This window comes from Orycteropus afer, unplaced genomic scaffold, assembly GCF_000298275.1.
Source record: "Orycteropus afer afer isolate SDZICR_OR568_19922 unplaced genomic scaffold, OryAfe1.0 scaffold00065, whole genome shotgun sequence".
Taxonomy (NCBI): domain Eukaryota; kingdom Metazoa; phylum Chordata; class Mammalia; order Tubulidentata; family Orycteropodidae; genus Orycteropus; species Orycteropus afer.
The window spans coordinates 10,454,660-10,474,994 of NW_006921652.1; the positions used below are offsets into that span (position 1 = coordinate 10,454,660).

The 20,335-nt window shown below is 48.1% G+C and overlaps 1 protein-coding gene across 1 annotated transcript in view; it reads left to right on the forward strand.

Annotated features, from left to right (window-relative positions):
* The first annotated feature begins 2,996 nt into the window (after positions 1 to 2,996).
* Positions 2,997 to 20,335, forward strand: part of ATP6V1B1 (ATPase H+ transporting V1 subunit B1) — a 36,095-nt gene continuing 18,756 nt past the window's right edge. The window contains exons 1-2 of the mRNA XM_007940111.2: positions 2,997 to 3,114; positions 12,502 to 12,557. Coding sequence (XP_007938302.1) covers positions 2,997 to 3,114; positions 12,502 to 12,557 — 174 coding nt within the window. The remainder of the gene's footprint in view (positions 3,115 to 12,501; positions 12,558 to 20,335) is intronic.

Consider the following 20,335-nt stretch of genomic DNA (forward strand, 5'->3'; position numbering starts at 1 on the left):
GAGTCCCTCATCAGTTCACCCAGAGTAGGCTGGTTGTGAAAGGAACTTAATGACAATCTTACTATTGCTCTTCTTCCCCTCTCCTCCTGCCCTTGCTCCACCACTCCCCACTCCCCTGTCCACCAACTCTTCCTTTGTCCCATGCCCTTCCTCTCCCATCTCCTCCACTTGTCCCCACTTTGCTTTACCTCTTCCTTCCCTCTGCTCTGGCCTTCACCCCTTTGCTTCCCTGCTTTCTCCCCCTGAATCATTTCCTACCTGGTCCCTCTCCCTTCCACCTAACAACCTGTTGCCTGCCCTCTGCTTCAAGGTTAAAGTCTGGTTCCAGAATCGCCGCACCAAACAGAAGAAAGATCAGAGCAGAGACCTGGAGAAACGGGCGTCCTCCTCGGCCTCTGAGGCCTTTGCCACCTCCAACATCCTGCAGCTGCTGGAGCAGGGCCGTCTGCTATCCGTGCCCAGGGCCCCAGGCCTCGTGGCTCTGACCTCTAGCCTGCCGGGCCTGCCTGTTGGCCACAGGGACACTTCCTTGGGTGACCCCAGGAACTCCTCCCCACGCCTCAACCAGTTGACCGTGACCTCAACATCTCCCTCATTGCTGCCCCCTCCACCACTCCTCTACTTTTCCACTGCCCCACTCCTGGACCTGACTGCTGGGTACGAACTGGGTTCCTCCGCCTTTGAGCCCTATAGCCGGCTAGAACGGAAAGTAGGTGACCCCAGCAGCAAGAAAGCTAACACTTAAGCCTACCACTCCCACATGACACTGAGTCCCCAGGCACAGCATCACCCTAGCCTCCTGTGCCCTAGCAACTGTGAACTGCACTGGGCAGGCCCAGAGAGGCAGGGTGGCAACTACAAGCCCTCCCCACCCTCCCTCCAGTCAGAGACTCTTGACCAAATGGCCTTGGTCCCACAGCTTGTGTGTGCGAGTGCAGTGTGTTTCACTGAAATAAAGAAAAAACAAAACAATGGTAAGAAGGGGAACAGAGCCCCCACTGCACACTCACTGTCAACCCCCTCTGTCCCTCTCCTCACTGGGGAGAAAAATAGGCTGAGTCAAGGGAGCTTGAGTGAGAGGGGGCAGAAACTGGGTGCCATGTTCACAATTGTTGGGGGACTGGGGTGTCCACATGTATGGGTTAACAGGCACCTGACCTCCACTCCCAATTACAGTCCATGCAGGCATCCCAAGGCACACCATACCAACATTGATACTTTCTTTGGTCAAGTATTAACCCTTTGCAAACATCTTTTTCAAATATAAAAATCCTTGGGCAGGGGAAACGTTGAGTCCTTCAAGAGGATGACCAAGAAATGTAAGAGTAGAATCCTGAGAGAGGGAGCAAGGACATCAAAGGTAAATCCAAGCAAGATCTCATGTGCTTTCGAGGGTCTTCCTATCACAAATATCACAGATGAAGCACTTATTTTTAAAAAATTATTTTGCTCAGTTAAGACAGTTTTATGTAATTTTTTATGTTTAAAATAATTATAGAATCACAGGAAGCCTTCAAATATAGCACAGAGAAGATCTGTGTGGCCTTCACCCAGTTTCCTCCAATGGTTACATCTCCTATAGTATAATATCCAAACCAGGAAACTGACACTGGTACTGTAAGTGTGTGTGTGGTTCCATGTCATTTTATCACATGTGTAGACTCAGATAAAGGAGCTCTGGTGGCATAGTGAGTAAGGCATTTGGCTGCTAACCAGAAGGTGGGTGGTTCATAACCCACCAGGTGCTTCACAGAAGGAAGATGAAGCAAGAAACTTCCGTAAAGATTTACAGCCTTGGAAATGCAATGGAAGCCCCTATGAGTTGGAATAGACTCATGGCAGTAGGTTTGTTTGTTTTTATTTTTTTTAGCATCAGATAACCGTCATCACAATCAGGATACAGACCTTGCATCTTCACAAAGAGCTCCCTGGAGCTTCCCTTCCCATAGTCACATTTGCCCTCCTGCCCCTTCTTTGAAAGAATGAGGATTGAGAAAGGGGCTGGAGGCTGCAGTGGGCTCCTCAGGCCAGAGAGTGTGGATGGGATTTTGACTGTGTGGAGAAAGATAACCATAGTCAGCTCTGGAAAACAGTCACTGCTATGGCTTCAAGTTGGCTGCCCAAGTCAGCCAAAGTGGGGTGTTGGAGATGGAGATCCTCAGAAAACTGTGTAGCTATTTGTCCCCCTGCTTGGGTGGTATAATTTTGGGAGGTTCTTAGAAATGTCATGAAATCTTGAGTCTGAAATGAGGTGTGGGAGTGCCTGGGGCGGACCTGGGTTGGGTGGGTCCAGGAACCCAGCTTGCCCCCACAGATCCATGCCCATTCGTGGGCCCAGGGGAGAACATAAGTCCCTCAGTCAGCTGGGGATGAGGAGGACTCCTGGGAAGCAGTGATGAGGTTCTGGGCAGATCACAGGCCAGGCTAGATTTTGAGTGTGTGTGTGTGTGTGTATGGTAAAGCTATACACAACAAAATATCCACAAATCCATGATTCCTACACACTTAAGTCAGTGATGTTGATGATTACCTTCTGATAGCTCAGTTTTTAACTCTAAATATTTGGATATATATGGATTTTCATGTGTACTCTTAGCCCCAGGCCTGCTGATGTCTCGGGCAGACCTACTGTAAAGGGCCCTGGGGTGAAATGTAAGATGAGAGAGAATCCTAAAATCAGATGGAGAGAGATCAGCCCTGGCTCTCAGGGAGCTCTCAACATTATGAGACAGACAGGCGTAAGAAGACCCAAGTCTGATGCTGCAGACCTAGGGCATCGGTACCACAGAGCGGAGATTGCAGGGAAAAGCCCAGAGCTAGAGCTCCTGCTTTCCCATTTACAGTCAGACAGGGGAGGGGAGGGGAGGCAGGAGGGAGAGAAGGGGAGGGGTGGCCTGCGGCAGATCAGGCAGCTCTCTCCAGCTCCAGCTGGGCCCAGAGTTTTAGAGCTCCTACTAACAGGCTCAGGCATTCAGCTCCCAGCCAGCCAGAGTACCATGGCCACGAAGGTAGATAGCAGACCCGGGGGCCTCTCTGGCAGTGGCTGCGACCTGGGTGCTGCCCGAGAGCACATGCAGGCGGCCACCCGAAACTACATCACCCACCCCCGTGTCAGTGAGTATGATCCCCAGCCGGTGAAGTTGAGGTGGAAAGCTGGGGGTGGGCTGCCAGGCAGGCCCCCATGCAGTTCTTGGCTTCAGGAAAGGAGAACCCAAGACTTGAGACTCAGGGGCTCTAGGTCTCCCAGTAGAGTGGGAATGATTTGGTGGAGCCACCTGTGCAGGTTGAGGGATGGAGGTCTGGGAACTTTTTCCCCAACCCAGGCTACCCTGGAGGGGAGTGGAGGCCTGATGAGTAGCTGCAGAACCTCCCTGGTCTCACCCTACTCTCGCACTAAGACCACAGTCCAGTTCTGCTTTCTACCAAAGCTAGGGAGAGAGCTCCTAACTGCCCCTGTGTGTGTGTGTGTTCTCAGGATGAGGAAATGGTGGCATTGTGTGTGTCATGTCAATGGGTATGTGTTGGGTGTGCCTTCTGGGGAAGGGTGTATAATTGGTGAAGGCATGTGCCTGGGGGATGCTGCGACCGTTTCTTGGGAATATGTGTGCGACAGCTTGAATGTGTGTGCAATCAAAGTGAGGCAATGTGTGATCGTTTGTGCATGCTTATACACCCAGGGTGGAGGTGAGTGTATGGGCTGGGGTTGGGGCCAGGAACCTGATGTGTACTCAAGTGCTCATGAAGAAAGCATACATGATGTGTGGTCAGGTGATGTCACATGGCTGTGTGTGGGAGTGTGTGTACAGTTGGCTGAGAGTGAGTGTCTGGTGTCCATATGTAGGTGTGTGTGCCCTTGGCTGCTGGAGGGGGCCCTGGTAGGTTTCAGAGGGGAAGCCCTGGGTGTGGCTCCTGAGCCTATTATGGAGGGGCTGGTGAAGCCATGATACTGGGCAAGGTCCAAAACACCAAAGGGCATCCTCCCCAGCCCCCATTTCTCCTTGTCGAGGTCACTCTCCCAGAACTGATGCATTCTCAAATTCTTGATGGCCCAGCTTTCTGGGGTAAACCGGCTTGGCCAGCCCCAGCTAAGCAGAGCCAGAGGCTCCTAACTTGAGGAAAGTGGACCTAGCATAGGCCACATTTCCCTTGTTCCCTTCCTTCCTCCTTCCCTCCGTAGGTACTCAGTCCAATATGAAAGGTAGAGTGAACTGAGAGACAGCTGGGAATGGGGTCTACAGTGGGGAAGCTGATAACCACTGAGAACAGAGCAAGAGAAGAATGCACCAGATCCATGGGAGCAGAGCTGTGTTAGGGGTGTTGCTCCCCAGGCCCAAGGCAGGTGCTGAGAGTAGAGATACATTCCCCCTAAGGAGAACTGAGTGGGATGGGGCCATGTTGATGAAGAAAGCCCTGCAGGCCATACCAAGGAGGGTATGGGAGGTATGGGTTCTTCCCTAGGCCAAAGCTGAGGTCCAAGGCCCAGACATTTGCAGTGACTTGGGCTCCAAAGTCGTGGTGCAGACTAGGTGGTATGAATGGGTTACCTGCTCAGCTGCTGACTGAAAGGTTAGAAATTGGAGTCCACCAAAATGCACCTCAGAAGAAAGGCCTGGCAATGTACTTCCAAAACATCAGCCACTGAAAACCCTCTGGAGCACAGTTCTACTCTGACACACAGGGGGTCGCCATGAGTTGGAATTGACTCAACAGCCTTTTTGGTTTGGGACTCCCTTGGGTATACAGACAGAGCTCTAGAGACATAGTGCCTAAGGCATTTGACTGCTAACCAGAAGGCTGGCGGTTCAAACCCACCAGCCACACCCCGGAAGGAAGGTTGGGCAATCTACTTCTGTACAGATACTGCCTCAGAAACCCAAGGAGGGGTCGCTATGAGTCAGATCCGACTTGAGTTTGTTTTTTTTTTTTTGGTTTTTGGTATACAGAAGGAGCCCTGGCGGCACAATGATTAAGCACTTGACTAGAAACTGAAAGGTCAGCCAACTGAACCCACCAGCTGCTCTGCAGGAGAAAGATGTGACAGTCTGCTTCTGTAAAGATTACAGCCTTAGAAACCCTACGGAGCAATTCTACTCTGTCCTATAGGGTCACTAAGAGCTGGAATCCACTCTATGGCAATGGGTCTGGTTTGGGTCCACAGCCAAGGCCTGGAGACCTGAGCTGAGGTGTCAGTGTGCTGACCTTTCCCCATGCTCCTCCCCCATCACCCCTCCCTCAGGCAACAGGAATGCTGCCGGGGAGCAGAGTGGGGTGTGGCATCTGGACCTATATTTTCCACTCTCCTTCTTGGAATGTGCCCTCCCAGGAACCCTGAAGGACACAACCTTACCCCACAGCCCTCCCCCAGGCAGGAACTCCCAGGCCTGGAGCAGCCTCCAGCCAGTTCCCTCCCAGCCAGCCCTATTTACAGTCAACAAGCCAGCAAGGGGGAAAACATTGAAAGATTCGGCCAGGCTGGAACCAAGCCCTCACGTTTGTTTCCCTTCTGTGATGATAGATTTGTGTGACCCCTCCTAGATGAATGTGTTCATACCCAACAGCTGACAAAGGTCAGTGTGGGGAGCTTTGCTGACTCTGTTAAAGATGGTATCGCAATGACCAAGGCCACCCATCACCTTTGCTTCTGCTGTGTGCAGTGGGTCCTTACAACGTACGCCAGGGACCCAGCCCCAGCCCAGCCATGACACCCTCCCACCTCAAAGGTAGACTCCAGATTCCTCAGCGGTTCTGTACCTACAATTTTCTACCTTTCCCCTCTGAGCTACCTCCCAGGTGTGTGAGGAGTTTTCTTCTTTGGAGGCAGAGAAGGTGCAGGACCAGGGAGGTTTGCAAGACTCCCCAGAGCTGATGGCCCTCAGTGTGCTGGAGGCAGGAGTCCTGTGGGGAGTCCATCTCTGTCCACCTCCCTTAGTTTTAGCCTTCTATCCTGGGACTAAAGAGAACTTTGTGTAGGGACAGAAAGAGACTGGGGAGAGAGCTGCGGGGAGTGACAGGGACAGCTGACTCCAGAGACCCATGGCTCACTCAGCCATGGCTGGGATGGGTTTAGGCCAACTTAAGGCAGCTTCTTGGCAGAAAGGAATTCAACAGGTTTTGAGGCCATTAAGTGTGACTGCACTTCAGTGGCTAAGCAGCGGAATCTGGCAGGATGGAGGGCAGTGCAGGGTAGAGGCAGAATAGGTAGGGGTGAACCCTGGGGCACTATCCTCCCTGGGAAAGAATTTTAAAATTTAAAAATTAAATTATGTTGATCATGTTATTTGACCCTCACCAATATCATTTTCAAAATTTTTCTTTTTGCCTCCCATGAAGCTAGAGTTGTTCCCTAAAGGTTTTGGATCCCAGGTGGGAAGGAGGTGGCATGGAGCTACATCTGAATTCTTAGGGCAGAAAATGCAAGGCAAGGGGTTGGGGCACCGAGTGAGCAAAGGTATGGAAGAAAGGTCTGGCTGCGCAGTTGAGGGATGGAGCCATGTCAGGGCACCCAGGGGCTTGAGTCCAAAACCACTGCCCCTCTTGGTTGCCTCAGCTGTAAGAAGAGGAAATTTACATTGGAGCTGATTCTAAGAACCTCCCACTTCCAGCCCCAGCCCTTCCTCCCCTAATCCCTCCAGAAGGGATGGGGAGGAGGTTCGGACCTGCTGCCCCAGGCTTGCCCTCATCCTGGCCTCACAGCGTGAGTGCCTGTCTCAGCCCTCTCCCAGGACGCTGCAGGTGTGGCTGGGTTGGCCCTAATTAGTGGGCTGCTAGGGAGCTCCTGCTGAGCCTTTGACTGGGAGGGCAGTGGGGAAGGGGGGTCGGGAGGGGGCTCCACCAGGCCTTCAGCCCCTCCAAAGTGTCAGCTAGGACAATGAATGGGGAGGAGATGGGCAGGGCAACTGGAGGGAGTGTCTACAAAGTCTCAAGAGGGCCCCAGTGAGGGAGTGCCCCCAGAGGACTTCTGGTTCAGCCCCCTGCCTCCAGCAATGCCCACTTTGTCTCTCCAGGGTGGAGGGGCTGGATAGTGTCCATAATCTGGGCTTCAGTTTGCCACTTCATGCAATGAACACAATCAGGATTGGGAATGGGTACAATAAAACAAACAAACAAACAAACACCTGGCTTCCAGTCAAGGACAACTTGGTTATTCAGCCACCATCCTGGCTGTGTCCAAACTGGACATCCTCTAGGAAGAGGTGTGGTCTAGTGTGATAGCATAGATCCAGAGCCCTGGTCTCAGGGGAGAGACACAACCTCTGTCATTGAGAAACAGATAAACCGTGCTGTGGGATTTCAGAGTGGAGAGGACTGGTGAGCTGCAGTGGTCCGTCAAGGGCAAAAGGCCTTGAAGGATGTGAATAGTCCTATGCTGAAGCAGACACAGCCACATCAATGCATGATCTGATATGAAGAGTCCAGGCTGTTGAACTGTTCATTCATCCTGCAACTATTTATGAAGCCCTCTAGTGCCAGGCACTGTGTCTTCTAGAAGTGTGGGAAGGCAGCTTATGAATGAGGCTGGTGGGAAGAGATGGGAGACCTGCCTCTGGTCACCTGTGTGGCCTTGGACAGGGGAGGCATTAACCTCTGAACCAGATTCCCAGTGTGGGATTGAGAAGCTGGCAGACAGCTGAGAGGGCCTTAAGGACCTACCTTGCTCTGCACTGGGACCAGCACTTTGCAATGACCCCTGGCTCTTCCCACACCAGCCCCACCTCCTGGAGCACTTCGAGGTGGGAGGGGGTGAAGGATCCCCTCCCCTCTTTGTGCCCACTGCCTGTGCCTTCCCTTCAAGCCCAGAGCCCTGCTCCTCAGACATCCCACCCCCTAAGGTAGAGTTGTTGGATGTCAGTGCTAATGGGGATTTCACGTGACAGAAGTTGTGAAGTGGGGGGAGGAGGCTGTGGAGGAAGGGAGGAAGTTGAAAGATTTGTCCCCTAGGCAGAATTGGAAATGAGCCCCTAGGGCTTTCTAGGTTTCTGCCCCTTTCCCCTACATACCCTCCCCTCCCCACCTGGCCCACCCACCCTGCATCTTTTCACTCAGAGTCCACTGCTTTCTTCTTCCCCCATCTCAGCCTTTATGGCTGGTTTGGTATTTTCTCTTCTAGGCCAACAAGACTCCTGCCCTTGGTGGGGCTGTTTAAAATGAGGGCCCCTCCCCACCCCAGTGCATGTTGCCCTGCTCTCACAACCCAATTTCTTCTGGTGTTTCTCTCCTCCCTTTTTCTGTAGTGCTCAATGCCTCTGCCCCATTTATGCAGTTCTACTTTGGTCAAAAATACTATGTGGGCAGGAGGGAAGTGTGTGGCTGTTGAGTGATTTTTTTTTTTTTCCTTGGTGGAGGAGAGTGATGTCCAAAGCCTCTGCCCTCTGTTCTCCTTCATGGGGGCCTTCCTAAGACTATAACTCCTCTCAACCCTATCATCCTTCCTCTCACCTCTTCCCTACACTGCCTTCACTGGGAAGGGCTGGAGCCAGCAGTTCAGCCTGTCAAACTGGACAAATGTGTGGGACCCTCATCTGATCTTGGGTGTAGAGGAGGTAGTAGGGCACTCATCAGTTCTGATGTGGAAAATTTGGGAATGAGCTGATGGGACCTGTTCATGCTTCCCATAATTCATCCAACAAATATTTACTGATTGCCTACCATAGGCTATTTTAAGAAGTCTTTCTTCTGAGGTGCCTCTGGATAAATGTGAGTTTCCAATGTCCTAAGCATATTAACTATTTGCAGCACTCAGGGCTTCAAAGAAAGGCCTGGTGAAAAATCAGCCCTTGAAAACCCTATGGGGCACAGTCACACACACGGGGTTGCTGTGAGTTGGAATCAATTGGACAGCAGCTGGTTTATTCTATGAGGCGGGGATCCAGCGATACTAAAGGCGTGGTCCCAGCTCTCCTGGAGCTGGCACCTCTTCCTGCAGCTGAAAGTCAGCTTGTGCAAATCAGCTGCCCTCCTCTTTCTGTGCTCAAAGGCACTGAGTTCTTTCACATCCCTGGGTCTTCTCACCTCTGCCAAGTGCACCCATTCCCCAGCTTGTGGGCTGCCTGGATAACTCCTGCTTGAGCTTTGTTCTTCATGCAAGGACCCCCGTGGCTCCCAGTCTAGTCCTCTGCTCATTCTCTCACTCACCTGTTCTCTTCTCTCATAGTGGTTTGTAATTATATTATCTTTGTCCTCTCTTTTAGATTATAGGCTCTATGTCTCATTTGCCACTTTTATTTACTTTAAAAAAAAAAAAAAAAAAGGTTGCCAGACTCCAACTCATGGCGATCTCACATGTCTCAAAGTAAAACTGTGCTCCTTTGGATTTTCAACGGCTGATATTTTGGAAGTAGATGGCCAGACTTTTCTTTCTCTCTTTAAAATTTTTATTTATTTGTTGCTGTTGAGAATATACACAGCAAAGCATAAGCCTTTCTTTGAAGTTTTTCTGGGTGGACTGAACCTCCAACTTTTCAGTAAGCAGCTGATAATGTTAACCATTTGTGCCGCTCAGGAACTCTTTATTTGCCTGGCATACAAAACTCAAACCAAATGCACTGCTGTTGAGTCAGATCCAACTCATAGCGACCCCTCCTTGGGTTTCTGAGGCAGTATCACTATCAAAGTACATGACCCAACCTTCCATGTTGTTGTTGTTGTTATGTGCCATGGAGTCGGACCCGACTTATAGCGACCCCTTCTTGGGTTTCCTAGGCCATATCACTACAGAAGTAGATTGCCCAACCTTCCTTCTGAGGAGTGGCTGGTGGGTTTGAACCACCAGTCTTCTGGTTAGCAGTCAAGTGCCTTGGGCACTATGGTACCAGAAGCTTTGGTGGCACAATGTAAAAGATTAGGGGTTTGAACCCATCATAAAGATTACAGCCTTGGAAACTCTATGGGGCAGTTCTACTCTGTTCTACAGGGTTGCTATGAATCTGAATCAACTGGGTAGCAGATGGCAGTAGGCAGTGGATAGTACATATTTAAGTGTCCAAAAATATACTTGAAGAAAAGAGAAAGAAGGAAAGCTCATTTAGGGAGACAAGCATGAGAAGTAAAGAGCACAGGGTCAGCCTTGAGGATCTCCACCATCTACAGGCTTTACAGAGGTGGACAAGTATTCAAAGTCACCTTAGGAATAGCCAGAGAGGTGGGGGAAGCAGGAAGGATGAGGGGTTGTAGGTACTAGGAGAAGAAAGTGCAAGGTGAGAGTGCACCCAGGCTCTGGTTCAGTGTGCTAGGTGCCTCTGGATTGAGCAGTCTGAGCCTTGTGGTGGTCTAGAGAGAGGACGAGCCATAAAAGCTGGTTTGGAGAGGGTGAGGAGTAAGTGGAAGGTGGGGAATGTAAGAGCTATTAGAGACCATGCTGGTGAGAAGCTGGGCAGTGTGGGGGAGGAGAGAAATCAGGCAGGAGCTCAGGAAGGATTGGGACTGAGGAAGTGTTTCTGAAAATCAGAAATAACAGTGCTTGCTTGATGGGAAGACTACAGAATGAGGGGGGTGCTGGCAATTCACTCAGGGAATTGGGTCTCTAGGGCATAGGGGAGAAACTGGCCTACACCATAAGGTGGGACACCTTCTCCATCAGAATAGAAAAAAAAAAAAGTTGAAGGCATTCCCCTGCTCTGAGCCAGAGCACAAGAATTTATCTTCTTGGGTCCCTCCAAGTACCCCTTAGTTTTCCAAACAATCCCTACTCTTGGAAGATCCTTGCAAGAAGCATCTTGCCCAGTCAGTGGTCCCTGTCCATGTCAGGTGAGAGGGACTCAGACCAGACAAAAATAGTGTGACCACTGACTCCTAGGCTGGGAAGGGTACGGATTAAGAGCTTTTTGTTTCTTTCTTGCCTGGGATGGATTAAGGCCAGGCTTACCCAGAAGCATGTGTACAAGTGAGCTGAGAGGCAGTGTAGTCTAATGGGAAGCTTCTTGTACCTGAGCCACAAAGTGGGGACTCAGCCCAGGCTCCCTCACAGACATTCTGTTGTGTTTTGCCATCAAGTCGGACCCGACTCATAGCGGCCCCTCCTTGGGTTGCCAAGGCGGTATCACTATGGAAGTTGATTACCCAACCTTCCTTCCAAGGAGTGGCTGGTGGGTTTGAACCGCCAGACTTCTGGTTAGAAGTCAAATGCCTTAGGCACTATGCCATCAGAGCTCCTTAGACATTCTGAAGGACCCTAAATACAAAAAACAAACAAATGTGGCTGTTGAGTTGATTCTGACTCATGGTGACTCCGGGTGTTATAGAACAGAACTACTTCATAGGGTTTTCTTGGCTGTAATCATTACAGAAGCATGTCACCAGGCCCTTCTTCTGTGGTATCACTGGGTAGGTTGAACCACCGATCTTTAGGTTAGTAGTTGAGTGTGAACCATTTGCACCATCTGGGGACCTTATATGACCCTAGGCAAGGTTTTTCATCCTTCTGGGCCCCATTTTTTTCCTTGAGGATGAAAAGAGGTTGGATTACTTCTCTTTGAGGTCCTTGAAGCTTGTTAGTGACCCAGCAACCTCAGAGATACTCAGCCCGTCTTTTCTTGACAAGTTCTTTCGTCTCAGCTGTCTCATTGGTGCCTCCTAAGAACCCTGGAGAAGGGCTATGGCTTCCCAGGTTATGAGAGAGGAACTTCCCTAGGGCCTCCCAGTTAGCACTTAACAGAACCCAAACTAGGCTTGCTGTCTGCCAGTCCATGGCTTCTTGCATCAAAGCTCCAACACTGGTGTTAGGAAGTGTTCTAGATATGTAACCTGTGCTCATTCCATATTTGTGGGTCTCTCCAGCTGCTAGGTCTGTGGGTCGTTCTACTTCTTCCTCCTTCGTATATCTCTTTCCCTTCCCCCACTGGGCACCCAGTAAGCTTGGGGCCTAGAAGCCACAGTATTTGGGCAGTCTGGGACCCTCCCTTGTGGCAGGGAATGGTGAAAGCAGGGGTCCTGTTTGTTTTTTTCTCACCATTGCCTGTGCCCCCTCCCACTCCTCTCCCCACACAGTGCTCAATCAGTGTGGGGTGAATGAAGGAAATGTGGTCCTGGTGAGGAGCAAGGGAGGGCAATTCTTGGCCACAGCTGGAGGCCAGAAGCTTTTCAAAAGTTGTGAGTCAGAGGGGAGGGAGGAGGGAGAGGGGATGGTGGGGGTTAAGCGGAATTAGGGACCAGAAAGGCTTCCTCCTGGCTGCTGAGGGAAGAGGTGGGGTCACTGCTCCGGGAGGCCTCTGCCCTTGCTGGCCCTCCCCAGCCTCCTGCAGGTGTCTGGGGCCATGGGGGCCCTGCGGCAGGGGCATGACCTTTACAGCAATGGTGGCTGGCCCTGTCACAGCTAATGACCCTGATGGCCCAGGCTAGGGAGGAGGAGGCAGGAGACATACAGGGCAGAAAAGCAGGAGGCCTGTGTGTGTGTGTGTGTGTGTGTGTGTGCATGTGCGCGGGTGCCCTGGAAGGGAAGAAAGGATCTGTGTGTCTGGGTATGAGATGGGGCCAGATGGACCCTCACCCACCCCTTTGCTCCCCCAGCCTACAAGACTGTGTGCAGCGTCAATGGGCCCCTGGTGGTGCTGGACCAGGTCAAGGTAATACCCTTTTGCCTCATCCCCCTCTTGGTGGGATTTCCCACCAAGGCCAAATCCCAAGGCTCTGCTTCCCCACCACAGGATTTCTTCTGAGCTGTCCTTTCCCTAAATACCCCCAAGGGCCTTTCCTGTTCTTTCTAAACTTTCTGTCACCTCTACATTCTTCTTCCCCAACTGCCTTCCAGCCATCTAAGGTTTCCCCTTCTGCCTTCTCAGTGAGGCACAGAAACCCTACTGAGGCCCTGCTCCAGGCCTGAGGAAACCTGCTCCAACCATGAATGGGCTGGGGGATCCTGGGCCTAAGGTACCTCCTTTTCTTCATCAGTACAAAGGTTGTGTCTACTTCCTCTTAGACTGAACTCACCCTACCCATGATTCTCACAAGGTCTTCTTTAAAAGAAGGGGAAGACGAAGAGGAGTAGATCAATACCAGCTAACATTTCTCCAGAGCTTGATGGCTTTCAAAGACCTTTGTAACATCTCACATGGGTGGGAGGTGAAGTGCGCTATATTGTACCCTCTGGGGAACTGTAGGCGCCTGGCAGACACTGACAGCATTTTCAGACCTATGGCAAGGAATTTTTTAATTTTTATTGTGATTTGGGTGAAAGTTTACAGAGCAAATTCATCTTCCATGCAGCAGTTCATACACATTCTGTTTCATGACATTGACTGCAATTCCCCACAATGTAACAGCTCTCTTCCCACTTCCTCTCTGTAGTTACCTCTTCCCTGTGTCCTTCTTTCCTATGCATTCCTGTCCCCCCTCCCCAGCTATCTCCCTGTGCAAATACTGCCCTTCTGTTCTCCCATGATTTATCATTCTAAGGAGTATATCTACCTGATATAAATGTTCACCCCATATGCCTGTCTATTGTTTGGCTGGAAGTCACAGGAGTGAGTTCAATTCCAGACCTGAAGGATAATTAGGGCCATGGGGCCAAGAATTCTTGAGTCATAAAGGTATGGGACCACCTTGCTGGCCTTCCTCCACCAACCTTTTCCAGCCCCTCAACCTCCCACCTCTACTGTTTTAGTTAGGTAGTGCTGCTATAACGGAAACACTATAAATGGATGGCTTTAACAAAGAAAAATGTATTTTCTCAGAGTTTAGGAGGCTAGAAGTCCAAACTTCAGAGTGCCAGCTCTAGGGAAAGATTTTTCTCTTACTGTCAGCCCTGGAGGAAGTTCTCTGTTTCTTTTTGAGCTTCTGATCCTGGGCAATCTTCATGTGGCTTGGCATCTGTCTTCCCTCATCTCTGCTTCTCCCTTGCTTGTTTAATCTCTTTTATATCTGGAAATAGATGGAATCAAGACACACCCTACTGATCTTGTCTAATTTACATAACAAAGACAACCCAACTGCAAATGGGATTTTAATGAGAGGCCTAGAGGGTCAGATTTACAATACATCATTTTGAGGGATGCAATTAACTCAATCCATACCACCCACCCAGCTAGCTAGGTAAACTGGGAACATGGGTGCCCACCTGACTCCTCTCTTCCTGGGCCCACACCTCCACTGCTTTATTACTACAATGACTTCTGGGCTCCCAGGCTGCCCCCCTCCCATTCTCTAGCCATCCAGCAGCCATGCAGACCTGACTGCCTCATTATCCTGCTTCAAACTCACTTAGGATCCCTTAGTGCCTTACCTTACGAAGCCCTTTCTATAAGGGTCCTACATTTTTCCACTTCCACATCTTATTGCCCCTTTTCCCACACAGAAACCCAGCCCATCTCTGCTAGAGTTGCCATCTGATGTCACTGGGCCTTTACATGGACTTTCCCCTATGCCTCTGGTCTACCTATCCCCCACCCCTCCCTCAGATTCATCCCTGGGGCTGTGAGGTTCTTTTCTGGAAGCCCCCGCCAAGACTCTGGGCAGTGAGAATCTTCCTCCTCTCAACTTTCCAAGCATCCTGTACAGACAAGTCTTGTGAGTGCATCCGTCCAGGCCTTTGGTCATCCCCTGGTCATACATTCCCTCCACCCCACTGTGTTCTCCTATTGGCCATGGGCAGTGTTTCATTACCTCTTAGCCCTATGAGCCACAAGCACATAGCACTTTTACTGAACACCAGCCTGTAGTAGAACCCAGTATGTTTGCTCAGAGGAAGGTGAATAAATGAATGAGGTGATTAAGTGTTCACATCATTAGACCTGTTAAGACCTGAGCCAACTATATGAAAGAAATCAGACACACTGACTGCTGGAAGTCAGATCCCAAGTTTACATGGACATTGCTATTTGACTTACCAGTGTCTAGGCTGCCTAATGAGGGAGTGTGGTTGAGTAGTCATGCATGTGTGCTCGGAGGTCAGACAGGCTGACTCAGACTTCTTAGGGTTCCATGCCAGCTCCATCCTGCCCTTACTACTGAGCTGCCTGAGTGTCCTGGGCAAGTTAGTCAGTCTGAGATCAGAAGCATCAGCAGCACCTGGGCACTTGGGAGAAAGACAGATTCTCAGACACCTCCCCAAGCCGAAGGACTCAAACTCTGGGGTTGGGTCCCAGCCCTCTAGGTGACCTGATGCTCCCTGAATTTTAAGAATCATTGATCTAGGATGGCAAACCCCAGTTTCCTCATTTTTTCAATGGCAATAGAGTTGCTGTGAGAACAAAATGGGGGCTGCTTTATTTTCCCAGGTCTGGCAAGCTTTTCCCCTTTGATAGGATACAGTCTTCCCACTTTTGTATGGCTTATGTTTTAGTGGAACATACATGAGTTTTCATCCTCTGACAGGTTTCTGCCTTACATGGTTTCTGGAATTCATGGGTTTTAATATATTATTATTATTATTCCTTGAGAATAGTTATCAATAGCTCTGCCTGGAATGTAGAAATGCTAATATGCTGATTAAAGTCAAAGCCTTCTCGTGCACCCCTCACTCTTTCCACTGCATGTCCTTACCTCACTCACCAGTCTAAACAGGACTCAGTGCCGTAGATAAGAACATAGGCCAGGAATGGGACTACACCCGTGAATATAAATAGGTTTGGCAGAGGATCTCTCTACCTAGGGAGCTCTGGTAGCGTAGTGCCTAAGACACTTGACTGCTAACCAGAAGGCTGGCAGTTCAAACCCACCAGCCACTCCTCAAAAGGAAGGTTGGGCAATCTACTTCCATAGTGATACTGCTTCGGAAACCCAAGAAGGGGTCGCTATGAGTTGGGTCTGACTCAATGGCACATAACAACAACAACAACAACATCTCTACCTATGTACATGAGCTGCAGATATCTCCATGAGTGTGCTAGAGCATAGAGGGGGCAAAGAAATCAAACTTCTTAGTCACAGTCAAACAACTTGAGGGATGAGTTGCTGGGCATAGAGGCTCAGGACCATGTTCTTGGGAACACTAAAGTGCCCCACGAAGACAATGTTCTACATCCTACTTTGGTGAGTAGTAACTAGGGTCTTAAAAGCTTATGAACATCTATCTAAGGTGCAACTATTGCTCTTTCTCCATCTGGAGCAAAAAATGAAGAAAACCAAAGATGCAATGAAACAATCAATCCAAAGGACTAATGGACCACATGAACCCCAGCCTCCACAACCTTGAGATCAGAAAAACTAGATAGTGCCCAGCTACCACTGCTGACCACTCTGAAAGTGATCACAATAGGAGGTCCCAGAGAGAGAGGGAGAAAAACGTGGAACAAAACTCAAAAGCATAAAAAAGGCCAGGCTTATGGGTCTGATGGAGACTGGTGGAGCCTTAAGATTATGGCCTTTAGACACTCTTCAAAGCTAGAAAATTCACTCAAACCCTGTGGTTCAGCTTTGAGTCAAATGACAGGCCTATAAGATGAAGAATAACACCAGGGAGGTATGTGCTCATTAGAACAATGAACCACATAAGATAAAAAGAAAACAAGGCAGCATTTGCCCAGGGATAAAGCTAAGAAAGCAGGAAGGCATTGGGAAGAAGGATGAAGGTAAGTGGTAAATAAGGGCAGGAAGTGAGAAGAGTGCTGTTACAGTGTGGGGATTGCAATGAATGTCACAAAGCAAAATATGTATGAATTGTTGAATAGAAAACCAATTTGTTTTGTAAAGTTTCACCCAGATCACAATTAAAAAGAAAAAGAACATGGACAGGGGTCAGGAGGTTAGTTCTTGCCCCAGCCCTGCTCCCCAGCTTTATTACTTTGGGGGAATCAATATTTCTGCAGGTCTCTTTTTTCTCAACTTTAAAATGAGTCTGGGCTCAGAAACTGCATAGTGACCCCTCCTTGGGTTTCGGAAGCAGTGAATCTTTACAGAAGAAGATTGCCTGATCTTCCTTCTGAGGAGTGGTTAGTAGATTTGAACCACCAGCCTTCTGGTTAGCAGTCAGATACCTTAGGCACTGCGCCACCAGAGCTCCTTATGGTTTTGTGATAAATGGATTTATCTGTAACCCTTGCAGAGCAGAATTATTGGGTGGTAGAAGCATCTGGAGATCTATGGGCTTGCAGAGGGAAGGAAGGAAATCACTAGGTTATAGTCTCACAAGTTCAGGAGATGAAGAAAGTACCTCTCTGCATCCCTCTCCACTGCCCCACAATCTTCTCCTACTCCAGAGTTGGAGTAGGCAAAATGCCACATTTCTGTCTCTATAGCACCACCTTCTGCTCACCTTGAGTCACACAGGCAATTATGCTTTCTGCTCCCATCTTCACATCCTTCACAAAGGGAATAGCAGTGTGGTTGGGGGAGAATTTTGCATAGAGCAGAGGTTCTTAACCTGGAGAATGTTGTTAGGTGCTGTCAAGTCAACTCAGACTCATAGCGACCCCATGTACAACAGAAGGAAACACTGCCTGGTCCTTTGTCAGCCTCACAATCTTTGCTCTACCTGAGCCCATTGTGGCAGCCACTGTGTCAATCCATCTCACTGAGGGCTTTCCCTTTTTCGTTGACCCTCCACTTTATCAAACATGATATTCTGCTCCAGAGAATGGTTCCTCTGACCACAAGACCAAAGTAGGTGAGACGAAATCTGGCCATTCTCGCTTCCAAGGAGCATTCTGGCTGCACTTCTTCCAGGACAGAGATGTTAATTCTTCTGGCAGTCCATGGTATTTTCAGTATTCTTCGCCAACACCACAACTCAAAAGCATCAACTCTCCTTCAGTCTTCCTTATTCATTGTCCAGCTTTCACATGCATATGAGGCAATTGAAAATACCAGGGCTTGAGTTAGGCACACCTTAGTCTTCAAAGAGACATCTTTGCTCTTTAGCACTTTAAAGAGATCTTTTGCCCTGTGCGATATGTTGTGTGATGTCTTGACTGCCGCTTCCATTAGTGTTTATTGGGGAACCAAGTAATATGAAATCTTTGACAACTTCAGTCTTTTCTCCATTTATCGTGATGCTGCTTAATGGTCCAGTTGTGAGGATTTTCATTTTCTTTATGTTGAAATGCAATCCATGGTGCAAGTGCTTCAAGTCATCCTCACTTTCAGCAAGCAAGGTTGTGTCATCTGCATATCTCAGGTTGTTTAAGAGTCTTCTTCCAATCCTGATGCTGTATTCTTCACATAGTCCAGTTTCTCAGATTATTTGCTCAGCATACAGATTGAATAAGTATAGTGAAAGGATACAATTCTGACACGCTCCCTTCCTGATTTTAAACCATGCAGTATCCCCTTGTTCTGTTCTAATGACAGCCTCCTGGCCTATATACAGGTTCCTCGTGAGCACAATCAAGTGTTCTGGAATTCCCATTCTTCTTGATGTTATCCATAATTTGTTATGATCCACACAATTGGATGCTTTTGCATAGTCAATAAAACACAAGTAAACATCTTTCTGGTATTCTTTGCTTCCAGCCAAGATCCATCTGACATCAGCAGTGGTATCCCTTATTCCACATCCTCTTCTGAATCAAGCTTGCACTTCTGTCTGTTCTCTGTGAATATACTGCTGCAACCGTTTTTTAGTTACATTCAGCAAGATTTTACTTGTGTGTGAAATTTATGATATTGTTCGATAATTTCCACATTTTGTGGGATCACCTTTCTTTGGAATGGGTACAACTATGGATCTCTTCCAGTCAGTTGGCCAAGTAGCCGTCTTCTAAATTTCTTGGCATAGAGGAGTAAGTGCCTCCAGCACTTCGTGTTTGTTGAAACATCTCAGTGGGCATTCTGTCAGTTCTTGGAGCCTTATTTTGCCAATTCCTGCAGTGCAGCTTGCACATCTTCCTTCAATACCATTGGTTCTTGATCATATGCCATCTCCTGATATGGATGAACATCAGCCAATTCTTTTTGGTACAGTGACTCTGTATTCCTTCTATCTTCTTTTGATGTTTCCTGCATCATTCAGTATTTTGCCTATAGAATCTTTCAACATTGTAACTTGAAGCTTAAATTTTTTCTTCAGTTCTTTCAGGTTGCAAAATGCTGAGTAAGTTCTTCCTTTTTGTTTTTCTAACTACAGGTCTTGCACATTGCATTATATTAATCAACTTTGTCTTCTTGAGCTACTCTTTGAAATCTTCTGTTCAGCTCTTTTATCTTGTCATTTCTTCCATATGCTTTAGCTACTCTCCATCCAGGAACAAGTTTCAGAGTCTTTTCTGACATCCATTTTGGTCTTTTATTCCTGTCCTGTCTTTTTAATGACCTTTTGCTTTCTTCATGGATGATGTTTTTGATGTCATCCCACAATTCCTCTAGTTTTCATTCATTGGTGTCCAATGCATCAAATCTATTCTTTAGATGGTCTCTAAATTCAGGTGGGACATAGTCAAGGTCATATTTTGGTTCTCATGGACTTGTTTTAACTGTCTTCAGTTTCAATTTGAACTTGCATATGAGCAACTGATGGTCTGTTCCACAGTCAGCTCCTGGCCTTGTTTTGGCTGAAGATATTGAGCTTCTCCATTCCCTCTTGCCACAGATGTAGTTGATTTGATTCCTGTGTACTCCATCTGGCAAAGTCCATGTGTATAGCCATCATTTTTGTTGTCGAAAAAAGGTATTTGCAATGAATAAGTAATTGGTCTTGCAAAATTCTATCATGTGATCGCCAGCATTATTTCTATCACCAAGGCCATATTTTCCAACTACTGGTGATTCTTCTTTGTTTCCAACTTTTGCATTCTAATCACCAGTAATAATCAAGACATCTTGATTGGGTGTTTGGTCAATTTCAGACAGCAGAAGTTGGTAAAAATCTTCAATTTCTTCATCTTTGGCTTTGATAGTTGGTGCATAAATTTGAATAATACTAGTATTAACTGGTCTTCCTTGTAGGCATATGGATATTATTCTATCACTGACAGCATTGTGCTTCAGAATTCATCTTGAAATATTCTTTGTGGTGATGAATACCATGCGATTCCTCTTCAATTTGTCATTCCCAGCATTTTAGATCATATGATTGTCTGATTCAAAATGGCCAAAACAAGTCCATTTCAACTCACTAATGCCTAGGATATTGATCTTTATGCGTTCCATTTCATTTCTGACAACTTCTAATTTTCTTAGATTCATACTATACATTCTATGTTTCAGTTATCAGTGAATGTTTGCATCTATTTCTTTCCATTTTAAGTCATGCCCCATCAGCAAATGGAGGTCCCAAAAGCTGTACTCCATCCACATCATTGAGGTTGACTCTACTTTGAGGAGTCAGCTCTTTCCCAGTCATATTTTAAGTGCCTTCCAACCTGAAGGGCTTATCTTCCCACACTATGTCAGATAATCTTACGGGCTAGTCATAAGGTTTTCCAGTAATATATCAGACTGTGTTTCACTGCTGTTCTTTTTTTTTTTTTTT